The sequence below is a fragment of the Cucumis melo genome, chromosome 10 (genome assembly GCF_025177605.1).
Source record: "Cucumis melo cultivar AY chromosome 10, USDA_Cmelo_AY_1.0, whole genome shotgun sequence".
Classification (NCBI taxonomy): domain Eukaryota; kingdom Viridiplantae; phylum Streptophyta; class Magnoliopsida; order Cucurbitales; family Cucurbitaceae; genus Cucumis; species Cucumis melo.
Genome location: NC_066866.1, coordinates 2719898 through 2734203, shown reverse-complemented (window position 1 = coordinate 2734203; position 14306 = coordinate 2719898). Strand labels below are relative to the sequence as shown.

Genomic DNA, 14306 nt, shown 5'->3' with positions numbered 1-14306 from the left:
ATTAGCTTTCAATTTAAGAAAAAAAAAATAATGACAAGATATCACCGATAGTAACTATTTAACATACAAGTGATATTTACTAACTATAGTCATTAGTAATAATTTTTAAATAAATAGTTGTTATCATTGATAGGTAGGGATAGTTTTCAATTTGAAAAATTCAAAACGCATTTTAAGCTTTGTAGATTAAATAGGAACTTATGGACTTTATATATAGCATAATCAATATACCATCCATGGATGCTGGATAGTAGGAGAGAAGAAACTACAAAATGGTCGAATAAATGTGCGTTTTTGGCATATCGAACGTTTTTCCCATGCATTGAGTTCAAATTTCTCACGCAATGTACTTGCCTGAAAGGAACCAATTTCTCATTGGAAAGTGTTCGAACAAGTTTAAATTAGCAGTATCTAATGTCATACCTTCATAGGTTCTTTATTCAGTATGAGTGTCCGAGATTGGTTCAATAAGGGGATGCTTTCTCCATTTTAAGGTTTTGGTTTTTATTTCCTTAACCATCTTTTTAGGATGTACTTGCTAGAAATAGGATTAAAGAAAAATTCATTTATTACAAACAACACATCATTTTTGCCTATTATTTCAATGGATTTGTAACCTAATTAAAATTAAGTTACCGTCTTTACCATCTTTTTCCAGATAACACCAAAGTAAAAGTAAGTGCAAAACCTCCATAAACTTTGCTTGGCTCTAATGTTTATAAAATGAGAAATAAACTTTGGTGGCTAGACAAGGCATCACAGATCCCTCAATCTTTACATAACTTAAACCTATGAAAGACAGATTAACATGAATGTTTAAATGATATTATCTCTCAAACAATAAATCTTAATTTCAAAAACCTAATGTGTCTAGGAATTAAAATTATCTAAATCCTTGAAAGCCGAATAGCAAAAGGAATAGATCAAATCAACCCAATAGATTCAAGATAGGGAGGAGTTTTGAGTAACGAAGTCCAATCATGGCAACAAAACTATGGAAACTAAGTTCAAACAGACGCTTGTCCAAAAATGAAAGCTAGTTCCACCACCGGAAAAAACAGCTCTAAATGGAAAAAGAGAAATTAACGCAAAACTTCTAAGAGATGTAACATTCTCATCAATGCAATAGAAGAAAAGGTCTAGCCGCAGGAAATAGGTTCTTGAGGTTAATCTCAGTTACCTGAGACCCTTGGCTAATCTTTACCATCTCAAATGATGAGTTTCTAGTGTCAGTAACTCAATCCTCGTCTTCTTCATCTCCATCTCCACCAGCAGCCTTCTTGGCAGCTGCCTTCTGGTTCTTTCTCTTCACCCTTCCGGGGCGTCCACCTCCGAATGGACTGGTAAGAGAGAAGTCTATGTGCTTTTGTGAATCAACTCTCACCATGAAAGAAGGGATGTTAACCACTTGCCTCCCAACCCTAAAATTCACAGGACTCAAAGTGTTAACACAGATGAAAACATTGACAATAAATGTTTTAAGAGCATAAAGTCATTTAGTAGAGACTGCAATCATCTCTCAGCAGTTGCCTATCAACCATAAAGAATCTCAATATGGTGCAAATGCACAGCTATTGGGAAAAGAAAGAAAGTCAATGCTATGTTATCTAAAGTACAACTTAAACACTAGGGCTGGTCTCAATTGTGCCCTGCATCATATGTTTGAATACATTAACGTGCATAGTAGCTCATTTAGTGTAAACTTCTGGCCATCCATCATTTCCAAGCCCAACCTTGAATTTCCAGCATTGATTTTTGGAAAATTCCAAATATTTTGGTCATAAATCACAAGAAAGAGAAATGACAGAAATTTCACAAACTACAAGCATAATGGTTAAAGTTGAACTCTTGAAACTGTAAAAGCACAGTTGAAACCAGCTAAGCTCTTTATGCGTATGTTATATAATATATCTACAAAAGAATGTTGTATATATAAAGTGATCACGTTGAAACAATGAAGTATAATTCTTCTGAGAATAAGATAATTAAGCTACCATACCTTATATGCTTTTGTCTGATGAGCACTCTAGCATGGTGAATAGATTTAGCCATTCCAGACTTGAACACAAGAGTTTGGAGACGACGCTCAAGGAAATTCTCAACAGTAAGAGCCAAGACATAATCGAGCTTGTTTTGACTCTCATCCAAAAGACCATACCTATTCATCCTCCTAAGAAGGGCCTCACCCTCAAAAATCCTACGGGGATTCTTTTCATCAAGGGTTAAAAGCATCCTTGCATTATTACGGATTCGGCTCAATGCATATTGAACCCTCCACAGCTCTCTTTTACAACGAAGCCCATACTCACCTACAAGCTTAAGTTCCGCATCCAAACGCTCCTTCTCATAAGGACGTCGAGGCTTCTTAAAAGTCTTTCCATCTATAAAATGACAGAACCCACTATTCAATAATCAAAGTTCTAAGAGAACATACTGTTGTAACTTGTAAAAGCTACTATGTCACATATTAAACTCCACAAAATGAACTGAACAAACGATCAAAAGAAAGGAAATAAAAACAAGGGAGATTCTCCAGCATTATACAATTAATCCTATGAACCCGAGGCTCTATAATTTTTAATACAACCACCATGTAAACATAAACAGATGATCCCCCTTGGATCCATCTAACCTAGTAGTAACCAAATAGCCTATTGTATCGAAACAACACAAACGGAAAAAAAAAATCAAAGGATAAATAGTGAATTAAAAAACTGAAAGCATTAATAGGAAACTAATGTAAATGCAAAGCAGATCTTGTGGTTGCCGATGTAGAAAACAAGGGATATGCAGCTTCAGAAAGTAGCTGAGTTGAGTATACTCACAATTACGATAGAAGGAGACGTGCACCATGTTTTGTTGTCAGGTACGGCTTCACTCCCTGCCCTGCCCGCCGCGCTCTCGATCGGAAGCCCTAAACACGAAAACAAAGAAGCGCCGAAGTGGAGGGAGGGTTTGTGGTGCTTTTATATGGGTTCTTAAAGACACTTGCCTGAAGATTGTGGTGACTGGTGAGGCTGAACCCTAGGCCCACTTCTGGATGGAGAGAATGACGGCCCAATTAACATAATGGGCTTTGCAGACCCATATTGGTCCGTTTCGGCCCTTTTGACACCGCAATCACGTGCGCTGCTCACTCATTTGTATTTTCTCTTTTCTTCTCAAGGAAAATACAATTTTGTGACGTTGTAATATGAAATGGAAAGGGAGGTTTAGTAGAAAATAGTGAACCATGTTACAATTAAAAAAAAATGCTATGACAAATAGTGATTTTAATTAATAATACTATAGTTAATTATATAATATAATTGTTTGAAACACTCTGTATAAGATCTTTTACGAAGTATTTGACTTAACATCTCTTATAAAGAAAACCCTTATATATGGTAAACGAATAATTGCATTTTAATCGTGTCGATTGAGTTAGCTCATTGGATTAGTCATTACGTTAATCCTTAAATTTGGCTATCACATGTCTTTTCTAGAACTTGGGAGGATAAAAATTCGTACATTTTTTTTATGGTTTGTTTATTAGAAGACAAATTTCGTCCTTTTTATTGGAAATTTGCTCGATAATAATTTTTTTTTTGTTGGGCTCAAAATTGAATCCATTTTCACCTCTGATTTTGATTATTTGTAATGCTTTGAACCTTTAGTCCAACAATCGTTTTCAGTGAAGACTTTGAAAGAAAACAAATATTATTTTTAGCTTATTTCAAACTTCAAATATAAACTCTTAATTTATCTTCATCTTTGTGAGTTTTTTTCTAATATAATAATGGGTGGTTGAGAAATTGAAATCACACATCATAAAATTAAGCTAACACGAATCCTTCCAATCTTATGCATAAACAATATTAGTTAAAGTACATATTTCCATACAAAAAAGTGACTAAACTTTAACATACGCCTCGTTGAATGGACTCACTTAATACACTAAATCAAGATTATACGCAATTATTTAGGTAATAAATTATATATATAGATTCGAGATTTCAATACGCATAATCATCATCGAAAATCATGTAATTGTTGTTCCTTCTCGATCTCTCTCTTTCAGCCTGCTAAAGTTCACAAACAAGAAATTATATCAGGATCATATGGACTATATAAATATATCATTAAAGTATTCATTTAATTCAGAAGACAAACCTTATACATAAGCCTTTCGAAAGCTTCAGTCCCATGCTCTTCCATGTACTTCTCAGCAGCTGTTAAAACATCATCTTGGGTACTGAAAATATGTTTGGTCTTACGAGGAATGTACCATAGTGTAGAGGTTTGAGGGTTCATATAATGTGGCCTAATGAAGTTTTTGTAAACATGTGATGCCCCATTGAAATGTGGTAGAACTAACCAACTCATTATTATTAGTTTCACATATGGCCAAATCGCAACCCTGCAAAATATATATATATATATATATATTTGCTTAAACATCAAATGTAACAAAACTTGTCGACAAAGTTACATCTTGTCTACACATTTTAAAACAAGTCATGATATTGGAAAGATTAAGCTAATGAATTTTTGTAAATTTAATTATATAAGACATGATATCATAATTCTAAAACCAAAATGCATGGTTTAAGTATACTGCTTAGCTAAAAATTAGGTTTGTTTACTAATTCTTTCTTTTCTTTTAACCAAGTTTATAAACAACCATTTTATCTAATAGTTTATATATTTTGGTTTACAATATTAAATTTATAAAACGAATAATTTAATATTGTCTATATTCTAAGAGCATTTTATTTTGAAAACAATAGAGAAAAGTAGCTTTTAAAATTTGTTTTAATTTCGATGTTCTGAAAAATTAGCTAATTAACTACCTAGACTAGACTAAAACAACTCTAGAATTCAAAATGTAGCTTAGATTTGATAAAATAAAAACAGATAGGATGTTCGATTTAGGTCAATTTAAATTTTTAAAACTTTTTAAAATGTTAACCAACAACAACCAGGACTTTTCCTATCTTCAACTGATTCAATTTGGTCGATCGACTCGATTTTTCAATACTATCATGCTCCTTATCTACATATAGTTGAAGATAGAGAAAGATGAAAATGTCTTACACTTCAAGTATTTTGGCAAACGTGAGCTCAAAAAGAGTCATGAGAGAGTACAAAACCCAGTAAGTAAGCCATTGTTGGTCGTCCACTATTGACTTCGTCTCTATAGCTTTGATGGAAGCGTAACTATACGATATAATAATACATCATTTTCAAACACAAAAATCAAATTAAAAACCCCCAAATAAAATAAATGTGACAATAATTAAAACTCATAAACAATAACTCTTTAATTAATTTATTCAACAATCTAAACTAATATTATTTCTCACTTACAGAGGATACACCAGAGAAACCACAGGCCTACAAACAAAAACAATCAAATCAAATCAAATCAAAATTTAAGACACACAATTAGGCAATGTGTTTCATAAATCAAATTAGCATAACGAAATGAAAGAAATGATAATACTAAACAGAGCAAGAACATCGAAGTTATTAGCCACGACTTGAAGAAAATTCCCCGAACCCATAACTTGAAATTCAAATTCTATACTTTGTGGTAAGAAAAAGGAAAGAGGGGTAGAAGAGAAGAGAAGAGAAGAGAAGAGAAGAGCAAAGTTTGTCAAAAAGGAATTTTTAACCACGAGGAGTGGCTATTGGCTAATTGTCCGAGAATTAAGGTACACGATAAAAGAGGCACCGATTTTTAGTGGGTTCTATTCTCCTACGGTAATGTATAAATCAATACCCTACACCTTTTTTCTTTTTTTCTTCTTTTCTTCTTTTTTTTAAAAAAAATTAAATTGGTCATATGGTTTTGTTGGTGAATAAATGTTTAATTAAATTCTCTATGGAAATAATATATGGTCTATATATCTTTGATATTATAATAGATCTTCAAATTTGCTAAATATCTTACATGGTCAATGGTCAACGATATATAATGATGAAAATTTTTGTGGTGACGGTGACTATGACTAAGATATCCAAATATGCATAACCAAATGTTCTAATTTACAGAATAATCTAGAGACAACTCAATGCATTAGGGCATAATACTAATGATGGGCTAAGTTTGGCAAAACGTAAACCTTATATTTGCCTCTAGTTAATACTATTTGGAGATTCTATTTTAGTACCATCCATTATCATTCAATTCAACAATATTAAAAAATAAGATAATAATAAAAAAAAAATTGAAAATTGGTCAAATATTCGAACTTCTTTTATACTGTTTGATAATTGTGATATATTATCCACTAAGCTCGGATTTACTCAAGCTTTTGAGCAAGTCTTAGCCAAAATGGTAATCATCTAAAGGAAGGGTGGAAGAGTTTATGGGAAGGAAAAACAACTTCTTACAATTTCTTTTGCATCAAGTACAATAATTTGTAGTAGCCCCCTCTCCCTCCACTTTACAGCTTTAAGGTTGCTTAAATAATCTCAAAACCAATACCAATTTATTTACTTTATATGCCCGTATAGATCGCCATCCACTCTTTCCTTGATGTCAAAGAATTACAATTATGTAGCAATTGACTCGACCCGACTCGACTTGAATCTAAATAAGTTACGATATATGTTGATGTGAGCACAATTTCTACATTTACAAGACTAATTATGAAAAAGAAAAAAGAAAAGATATACAAATGTATACATGTTATATCTTGAAGTTGAAAGTTCAAATATTAACTTTGATATTAGTGATCCAAGTTATGTATAGGTATATATAGAAAGTTTAAAAACTGAAAGCAATGCAAGTTCATTGACATTCATTTATATATAATGTTGAAAAACATGGCCAGTTGCGCTGCTGGCTCACTCACTTGAGGGAAAATACAAAGCCAAACCCAAGCATTTCTTCATGTTTTTTGCTTCTCAAAAGCTTTAATTACTTACCAAATCCATCGCTACTACTATATAACATTAAAAAAAATTGCAGTTTTAAATGGAAACTCAATACACAAACCGCAATAAAAAAAAAAAAAAAATCACTCTTTTTTTTTTCTTCTTCTCTTCTCAATACATACCTCTAAATCCTATTGTGGTAAAATTGCATAACTCAATTTAATATGATATGTATATTTAGTGAGAAAATGAATGAGTAGAAAAAAAAGAAAGTATAATATTAGGATTGGAAAAGCAGCAAAGCATACAGATTGTTGAGATGTGTTTCGTTGGGTCTATGATTGATCAGGATTATTAGAAGTAACGCCGCCGACTCCTCTTGTCGGAGATTCTGATACTGACAATCCCGGCATCGTTGTTCTATATGCACTTAGAGCCGCCAACATCCCCAAGTGGCTGTCCGTCGCCGGACCACCACCACCTCCGATCCCTGTCCCCAACTGTTGCCCACTTGGCAAAAGTGCCATTGGTGGTGGCAGATTCATGAAATGAAACCCTCCGCCGCCACCGCCACCCGTCCCTCTTAACATACTGCTGTTTCCCACCGACGGAAATGTCCACATCTGATCACTCCCTTGATTGGTAGGATTCGTCACCATCCAAAATGTCGCCGGCAATTGACTGCTTTGACTCGCCGGAATAGAACCGGTACTCGTTTGAACCATATAATTCTCTGACGACGATTCCGATTGCTCCGACCGCCGTTTTTTCCCCGTCTCTACTACATCAATCCCACCTTGATCTTGCTTGAACACGTTCACGTAACTAGAAGAATTGAAATTCAAGAATGTAGACGAATCATCAACAAGATTATGATTATGATTGTTGGTTCTATCCCAAAGATCCGATCTCGTTCTAACGGCGAATTGAGTGGGACTGAAATAACTCGTCCGAAGATGAGAAGGAGCGGAGATGGTGGAGCCAGAGCTACGAAGAGAGATATTAAGTGAAGTAAAATTAGCTGGAATAGTACCAGTACCAGTCGCAGCGATAACGGCAGGCTCAGCCTGTTGTAGAAGCCACTCAATAGTTTCACCGTCGGACTTGTGACCGAGCTCTCGAGTGAGTTGAAAAACCCTAGCAGCACAAAGGGCAGGCATCCGAATCCGACGACCACGGCCATCGACTTTCGTGTGACGGTCTTTGGTGGTGGCCCTTTTGGGAGGTGGCTTCTTAGGCGAAGAAGAAGACTGAAGATTTGAATTTGGAGTTGTTGTTATTGTCGTTGTTGTTTTTGTTCCTCCGTTGTTTGCGGAGGAGGAACATGGGTGTTGTTGTTGTTCTTCTTCCTCTTCCTTTTTCTTCTCCAACAATTGTAATGGAAAATTAGGTCTTCGGATCCCATTTTCACCATCCATGATCATATGTGTAGACACAATCTTTTGTCTTTTTTTTTTTCCTTTTTTTTTTTTTTTTGATTTGCTAGTAGTAGTACATAATCTGTAGTAGCTGACCCTTGGATTGTATCACATAGTGGGTCTCTTTCTTCTCTCTCTCATATATATGGAATTTCCTTTCAGATGGGAGTTGCCATTACCTCTCTGTCTCTCTAAACTTTTCTCCTTTTCATATCCACACACACACAAGATAAGAGGAAGAAGTGGGCAAGCTTTAAGCAACAAAAATAATGAGTGGGATTTTTCTCAATAACCCAAAACAAGAATTTTTCTTTTTTCTTTTTTCTTTTAAAAGGAAGGGTCTGAAATTAGGGTTTTGTCTGAATATATGTGGACTTTCTTTTTTTTCCCTAGTGTTTGTGTAATTGGAAAAGAGATTAGAGGGATTAGGTATATGAAGTTTTATTTTTATTGCTAGATGTTAATTTGATGGCATAAAGATATAGAGTGGGGTGGGTGGGTCCAAACAGCCAAGTCAAAAAATAATAATAATAGAGAGGGACTGAGTAGTAAAAGGAAGATCATGAATTATGTAAATAAAATAAAATAAAATAAAAACATGATGCATGTGGCTCCCATATCATTCCTATCATCATTGATGAAATTTGCGTTTTATACCCTTTTTCCCTTTTCACTTTGCCTCTCAAGGGCTTCAGCTTTCTCGAAATTCCCCCTCTTCCCCCTTCCTTTTCCTGATCCCCAAAAACCCTCTCTCCCTCACTCCCCCCCCCCCCCCCTAATTCAAAGTCTTTCTTTTCCCCTTCTCTTTTAACTCTTTTGTTTTTACTCCCACCGTCAAGTATGAATATCTAAATCTCTCATCAACTTGCTTGCTTACTTACTTACTACTACTCGTTTTTAACATGTGAAGTAATTAATTAAAGTTATGGCTCCTAATTCTCTTCTGTCAAATTAGATGTGAAGTTAAAAACACATCACTTTTAATTAAAGTGATTTGTTTTAAAGAAACGAGAGAGAAATATATATATATATATATATAGTTCATGATTAAAGTTTTGAATGAGAGACATTGCTTTTCATTTTTCAATTTTAGGTTGTATTAGTCTATGGAACATCATTGAAATACGAATGAATGACAACTAAATCTAAAAGCTTTTTAAGTTGATGTAAAGTTTTTAGAGGAGTATATATATAAATATATATATACACATATTTTTTGATATTTGATATAGATTAAACAAGTGGCAGTAACATTGTAAGGGGAATCAAACAAAGTGCATGCAGTAGAATCAAAAGGGGATGGGACAGGATAATCCTATATAGCTCTCTCTCTCTTTTACTTTTAATAATCCATACCCCAAAGTGGCCTTTTTTTCCCCTCAGCCATCTCTCCACCATCCAATTTGCCTTCTCCTTTTTCAGTGATTCAAAGGGTTTTTTCCAGTCTCTCCACTGTTTTTTATCTGTACTTTTTATTTATTTATTATAACTATTTATAATTTTCAATTAATTAATTCCTATTTTGATCCATTCGACAAAATTAATGAAGCCTTAATCATTATTGTTTGTTTGAGAAATATTTCATTAAATTATATAATTAAAAAAAAAGAAAAGAAAAGAAAAGAAAAGAAAAGAAAAGAAAAGAAGTCTTTGTCTTTGCAAGCGAGGCACTGTGTGAGGAAGTTATTGTTAATTATGTGGTCCTCAAAAATATCTTAAATGCTTTACGTGCAAAATGTTAAGTTTTTATTACTTTACCTTTTCAATGAAGAGGAGCATATTTTTAGTTTTTATGTTTGATTAATTAACATATCTTTGAGTTTGAAAATTATACCAAAGTCAGCACAGTTCTCTTGGGCAGAACGCTTCTTCTCTTTTCTTTTTCTTTTTTTTTTTTTTTCCTCACTAACACATATTTTTAGTATGCCATTTTTTATTTGCAGCTTTGGATATGGGGATATGTGGGAATCATAACAAATACTTCTCACTGTATATATATACCTTTGAATTTCTTCTGTTTCATCCTCAGCTTTTTTATTTTTAAACTTATTCAAATACTATATCTTTGCTCTTAGATCTGATCATGACATTATATATGTATTTCCAATACTATACAAACATTATTAAAACTTTTTTACTTTGCATTATTTGATAACATATGAATCCATTGAAATACGAGCCAAGATTCAATAGGACATTACTTTACGTGACAACCATAATAAATTTGTAATTTGGTTAAGAGCGTGATTTACAAAAAAAAATAGAAAGATTTGCATATTGATATGGTACTCGCTAAACAAACTCTTTATTTATGGAACTATCATGTTATATTTATAGATGTTTAAACTTTCAACATCGACCAAGGTGGAACATATTATCTTAAGTGTTATTTATTTTAGTTTTGTCGTTTTTGTTCTTTGGTTGATGTTAATTATGGCTTTTGATCCAAAACCAATCTCAAGAAAATGTATACAACCAAGATTCCAATGAATTTAAAATGATGTTTAAAAGGGAAAAAAAGAAAAAAAAAAAGTCTCATTGTATGTGTGTTAGAAATGACCCAAAATGCGATCCAACTCCCAACATATAGAGAAGGCAAAGTCCCATGTGCCTAATATTCTCAAATGTAAGTTAAAAAGGAGACACATATAAAAGTGCTAAACGAGAGAGAAAGAAAGATAGGTGATGAAGTGACATTGGTAATATAACATTCCAACAACTAGCAATTAATTAATCATGCCCCCCCCAACCCAATGATGAGTGGTTTATCATTAATTTTGGAGTCAAGTTTACACAAAACTAATCATATATAAGAGATTAAAGGAACCATTATTAAGCAAGATATAAGGAAGTACAAATTGATAAGCCCACATAAATTAGGTTGATAAGCAAAGGGTTTGTTTCATTTTTGTTTTGATAATTAATTAACGTGTGTGGATAGAAATGCAAAAAACTTAGGGTTATAAAGATTTGAAATTCATGTATGTATATATATAACTAATTAGGGGGTGAGTAATAGGAAAAGGCTTTGTCTCATGCATTGTCACTATAGGCAAAGACATAATCACGTTGGCTATGGATACAAACCTAAAAAGGACTCATCACAATCATGTTGTCTCTGAAATAACCATCTACCTCCTCTTTCATATATTTATTTTTAGAATCGTGGTTGAGAAGACGTTTCTTTTTTTTTTTTCTTTTCCTTCCTTTTTTCAAAAAGCTGCCCTTCTGCTACACATCATTTCGTTTTTCTTCTTCTTCTTCTTAATTTTATTTATATCAATTTCAGGAATTGAGATACATTATAGTAGTGTGGTGTAAAAGATAAAGAATAGTCTCTCTCTCTAGTGGTATAAAAATTTCAATCAATTGAGATTAATAACATCTGTAAAATTAATTAAGATTTATGATCTACTCGACCTTTTCTTAAATATTAGGGAGAAAGTTCGATGATTTTGGTAGTCATTGAATTTTTTCATTATACCCTATTCTAAAGTTTACTTTGCGAGAGTGTTACAATTAGGGAAAAAAAAAAGGCCAAATGAAAAAAATTACCCATAAAGTATGCTGTATTAAGTTTCAAATACATCTTCAAATGAGATGTTTTTTTTAATAATAAACTAAAGTAAGTAGGATTAACATGTTATCAAATTAAACCATCAAACTTAAATAAGTATTAAATTGAATCTAAACAACATACAAAACTCTCAAACTTATACAATCGTTGCAATTTTCTACGATTTGTGAGTTTGAAAGTTGAATTTTAACATTTGTATAATTTTGAGGGTCCAATTTTTACATTTAAAAAGATGTAATTTGCAACTACTATCATTCCTCGTTCCGTAACAAAAAAAAAAAAAAACAGGTATTTAAGGGTATTTATGGCACAACTTCGAGTGAGTTGACCTCATTTCATTTTTGGAGTTTAATTACAATAGTTGGTATTTTTAACTATTATAACTTACCACTAACTATACAATTACTATTATTTCACTTTGTTATTTGTATAGAATGCTTATTACGTCCGACCGATCCTTTTTTTCACATATTCTTTATCATAATATTTATTATTTTTTGTTCATGCAAAAATCTTTTGCACCTCGAACACAAACTATTATAAACTCATTCTAAAATTGTTTGTAGCCAAACAAATATTACAAATATAATAACAAACTCAACGTCTAAATCACTCTCTTACAAGATTGTAACAAATAAAACAACAAAGCCATATTGAAATTCAAAATTATGGAAAAGAAAAAAAGAAAAACTTACTTTATGTAAGTGAATAAATTATCAAATACCATTTCAAAAACGGATAGATTGACTTCCACGAACTAATCATAAGAAGAAAAAAAACTTAAAATGTGTTTGATTCATAGAGTTTTGAAATCAAAGTATAGAAATATAGAGTTAGGGAACTCCACTCCTTGTTTGACCCAAGAAGTTGGTAGAATCCCACTATTAAAATACATCAATTTTAATCTTAATAAAATTTCATACCCGACAAGTTCACTTTCTTATTTTTAACTATACGATAGTAAAATGGGAAAGATACATAATAATAATAATAATAATAATAACAACAACAACAATGTAATAGTAAAGTTGAGAGGAAATGGAGAGAGTTGGCAAATAGAGTGTTTGATATGTGGATTAGAACTCATAAGATCAAAATTGAATTCCAAAGAACATCACGTGCCATGTTGCAAATCTAAATATCTTGAACACGATGGCTTACCTTACAATATGCATTATTATTATACAAAAGCATCCCCATAAATAAAATAAAATAACTTAATTTCTTTCTATTATTTATTTATAATTTAAATTTTGTGTGGGAATGTTGGTGGTTAACAGGCCATAAATATATCATTTTTCGTACTGTTTTTAGTCAATTCCATTAACTCCTCCCAATCCTTTTTATTTATTTGTTTATTTGTTTAATTTTCTATTTATATAACAAAAATCCAAAATCTTTGTGTTCTAATTTCTTGTTTTGTAGGAGTATTTAAATAATGAAGGATAGTTATGTATCAGTTTAGAAATTTGTCACTATGATTAGGAGAATATTTAGCATATGATTGTTATTGCTTTTAGATTTATATATATTAATAATATTATTATGAGAGAAATTGGAATGACAGCCTGGCAGCCTAACAAGGGCCACAAACGTAAAGAGATTCACACCTTGTTTTTTTTTAAAATTTTTATTTTCTCTTTTTCTTTTTCTTTTTCTTTTTCTTTATGGATATCAACATCATTGTTTCATTAATTTAATTCAATAGATAATTTATATATATATATATATATATATAATTATATTGTTTAATTTCGCTTTTTTTTTAAAATAAAAATAATATAAAGAAAATGGTGAATATTTGTGGCGCCGGTTGCAGCCGACGAACCTTCGCCGGTGATGGTATCTTTTTGTAGATGAGGAAAATTCAAAAAAAAAAAAATTTCAAATACTTTTCTCTTTCTAGTTTCTAATTTACATAAATAATAAGTCAAATGTGAAAATAGATACTTAGTTTATATATATATATATATATATATATATATATATATATAGTCAAATATTATTATTGTCATTTTTGTTATTTTAATAAAAAAACAACAAATTAAACAATAAATACCACACAACCAACTACTCCTTAATCTTCTCATTGCAATTAAAGAGAGAATATTATAGAAAAAAAAAATATATATCCTTGTAGATTAAAGAATAACTTGGAAAGGATCCCAAATGTGTTGTAAATTTGTTTTACCATGAGGAGGAGTGTGACAAAAAGAAAAAAAAAAAAAAAAAAAAATATATATATATATATATATATATATATATATATATATATATATATATATAAATACAACACATCATTAGGAATTCTAATCTTAATTAACAAGATATCCTTTTTCTACAAATAAAACTAATAACTTCCGATGTATCTAAATCTACCTCGAGTGACCAGTGGGTTTGATCCAACTATATTTCCTCTTTAACCTAATAGTTTTTCCACCAAGACT

General features: G+C 31.7%; 3 protein-coding genes across 4 annotated transcripts; all 3 read right to left on the bottom strand.

The window, feature by feature from the left end:
• Nucleotides 1-919: 919 nt before the first annotated feature.
• Nucleotides 920-2997, bottom strand: LOC103489104 (40S ribosomal protein S9-2). Its single transcript, XM_008448112.3, has 3 exons — nucleotides 2826-2997; nucleotides 2000-2381; nucleotides 920-1421 (listed from the first exon to the last, which is right to left on the bottom strand). Exons 1-3 carry the CDS (start codon nucleotides 2851-2853, stop codon nucleotides 1238-1240), a joined length of 594 nt encoding a protein of 197 aa, XP_008446334.1. The 5' UTR covers nucleotides 2854-2997; the 3' UTR covers nucleotides 920-1237.
• An 818-nt stretch (nucleotides 2998-3815) lies between these two features.
• Nucleotides 3816-5904, bottom strand: LOC103489106 (HVA22-like protein c). 2 transcript variants are annotated; one of them, XM_008448114.3, is made up of 5 exons: nucleotides 5491-5904; nucleotides 5350-5376; nucleotides 5077-5199; nucleotides 4153-4399; nucleotides 3816-4061 (listed from the first exon to the last, which is right to left on the bottom strand). In XM_008448114.3, the coding sequence occupies exons 1-5, from the start codon at nucleotides 5544-5546 to the stop codon at nucleotides 3996-3998; spliced, it is 519 nt and encodes a 172-aa protein (XP_008446336.2). In that variant the 5' UTR covers nucleotides 5547-5904; the 3' UTR covers nucleotides 3816-3995. The 2 variants fall into 2 exon arrangements, with proteins under 2 accessions (XP_008446336.2, XP_008446335.2); XM_008448113.3 differs by having other exon boundaries at nucleotides 3816-4064; nucleotides 5491-5896.
• A 1213-nt stretch (nucleotides 5905-7117) lies between these two features.
• On the bottom strand, nucleotides 7118-8706 carry LOC103489107 (transcription factor TCP15). Its single transcript, XM_008448115.3, has one exon. The coding sequence runs from the start codon at nucleotides 8286-8288 to the stop codon at nucleotides 7200-7202; it is 1089 nt and encodes a 362-aa protein (XP_008446337.2). The 5' UTR covers nucleotides 8289-8706; the 3' UTR covers nucleotides 7118-7199.
• Nucleotides 8707-14306: the final 5600 nt, after the last annotated feature.

Coding starts and splice junctions, on each gene's coding strand:
- LOC103489104 (XM_008448112.3), bottom strand. CDS start 2,853: ATGGTGCACGTCTCCTTCTATCGTAATT. Junction 2,382..2,825: donor CGTCTCCTTCTATCGTAATT/GTGAGTATACTC, acceptor GTCATTTTATAG/ATGGAAAGACTTTTAAGAAG. Junction 1,422..1,999: donor ATCAGACAAAAGCATATAAG/GTATGGTAGCTT, acceptor TGTGAATTTTAG/GGTTGGGAGGCAAGTGGTTA.
- LOC103489106 (XM_008448113.3), bottom strand. CDS start 5,546: ATGGGTTCGGGGAATTTTCTTCAAGTCGTGGCTAATAACTTCGATGTT. Junction 5,377..5,490: donor AACTTCGATGTTCTTGCTCT/GTTTAGTATTAT, acceptor TTTTGTTTGTAG/GCCTGTGGTTTCTCTGGTGT. Junction 4,400..5,076: donor TTTGCCAAAATACTTGAAGT/GTAAGACATTTT, acceptor TATATTTTGCAG/GGTTGCGATTTGGCCATATG.
- LOC103489107 (XM_008448115.3), bottom strand. CDS start 8,288: ATGATCATGGATGGTGAAAATGGGATCCGAAGACCTAATTTTCCATTA.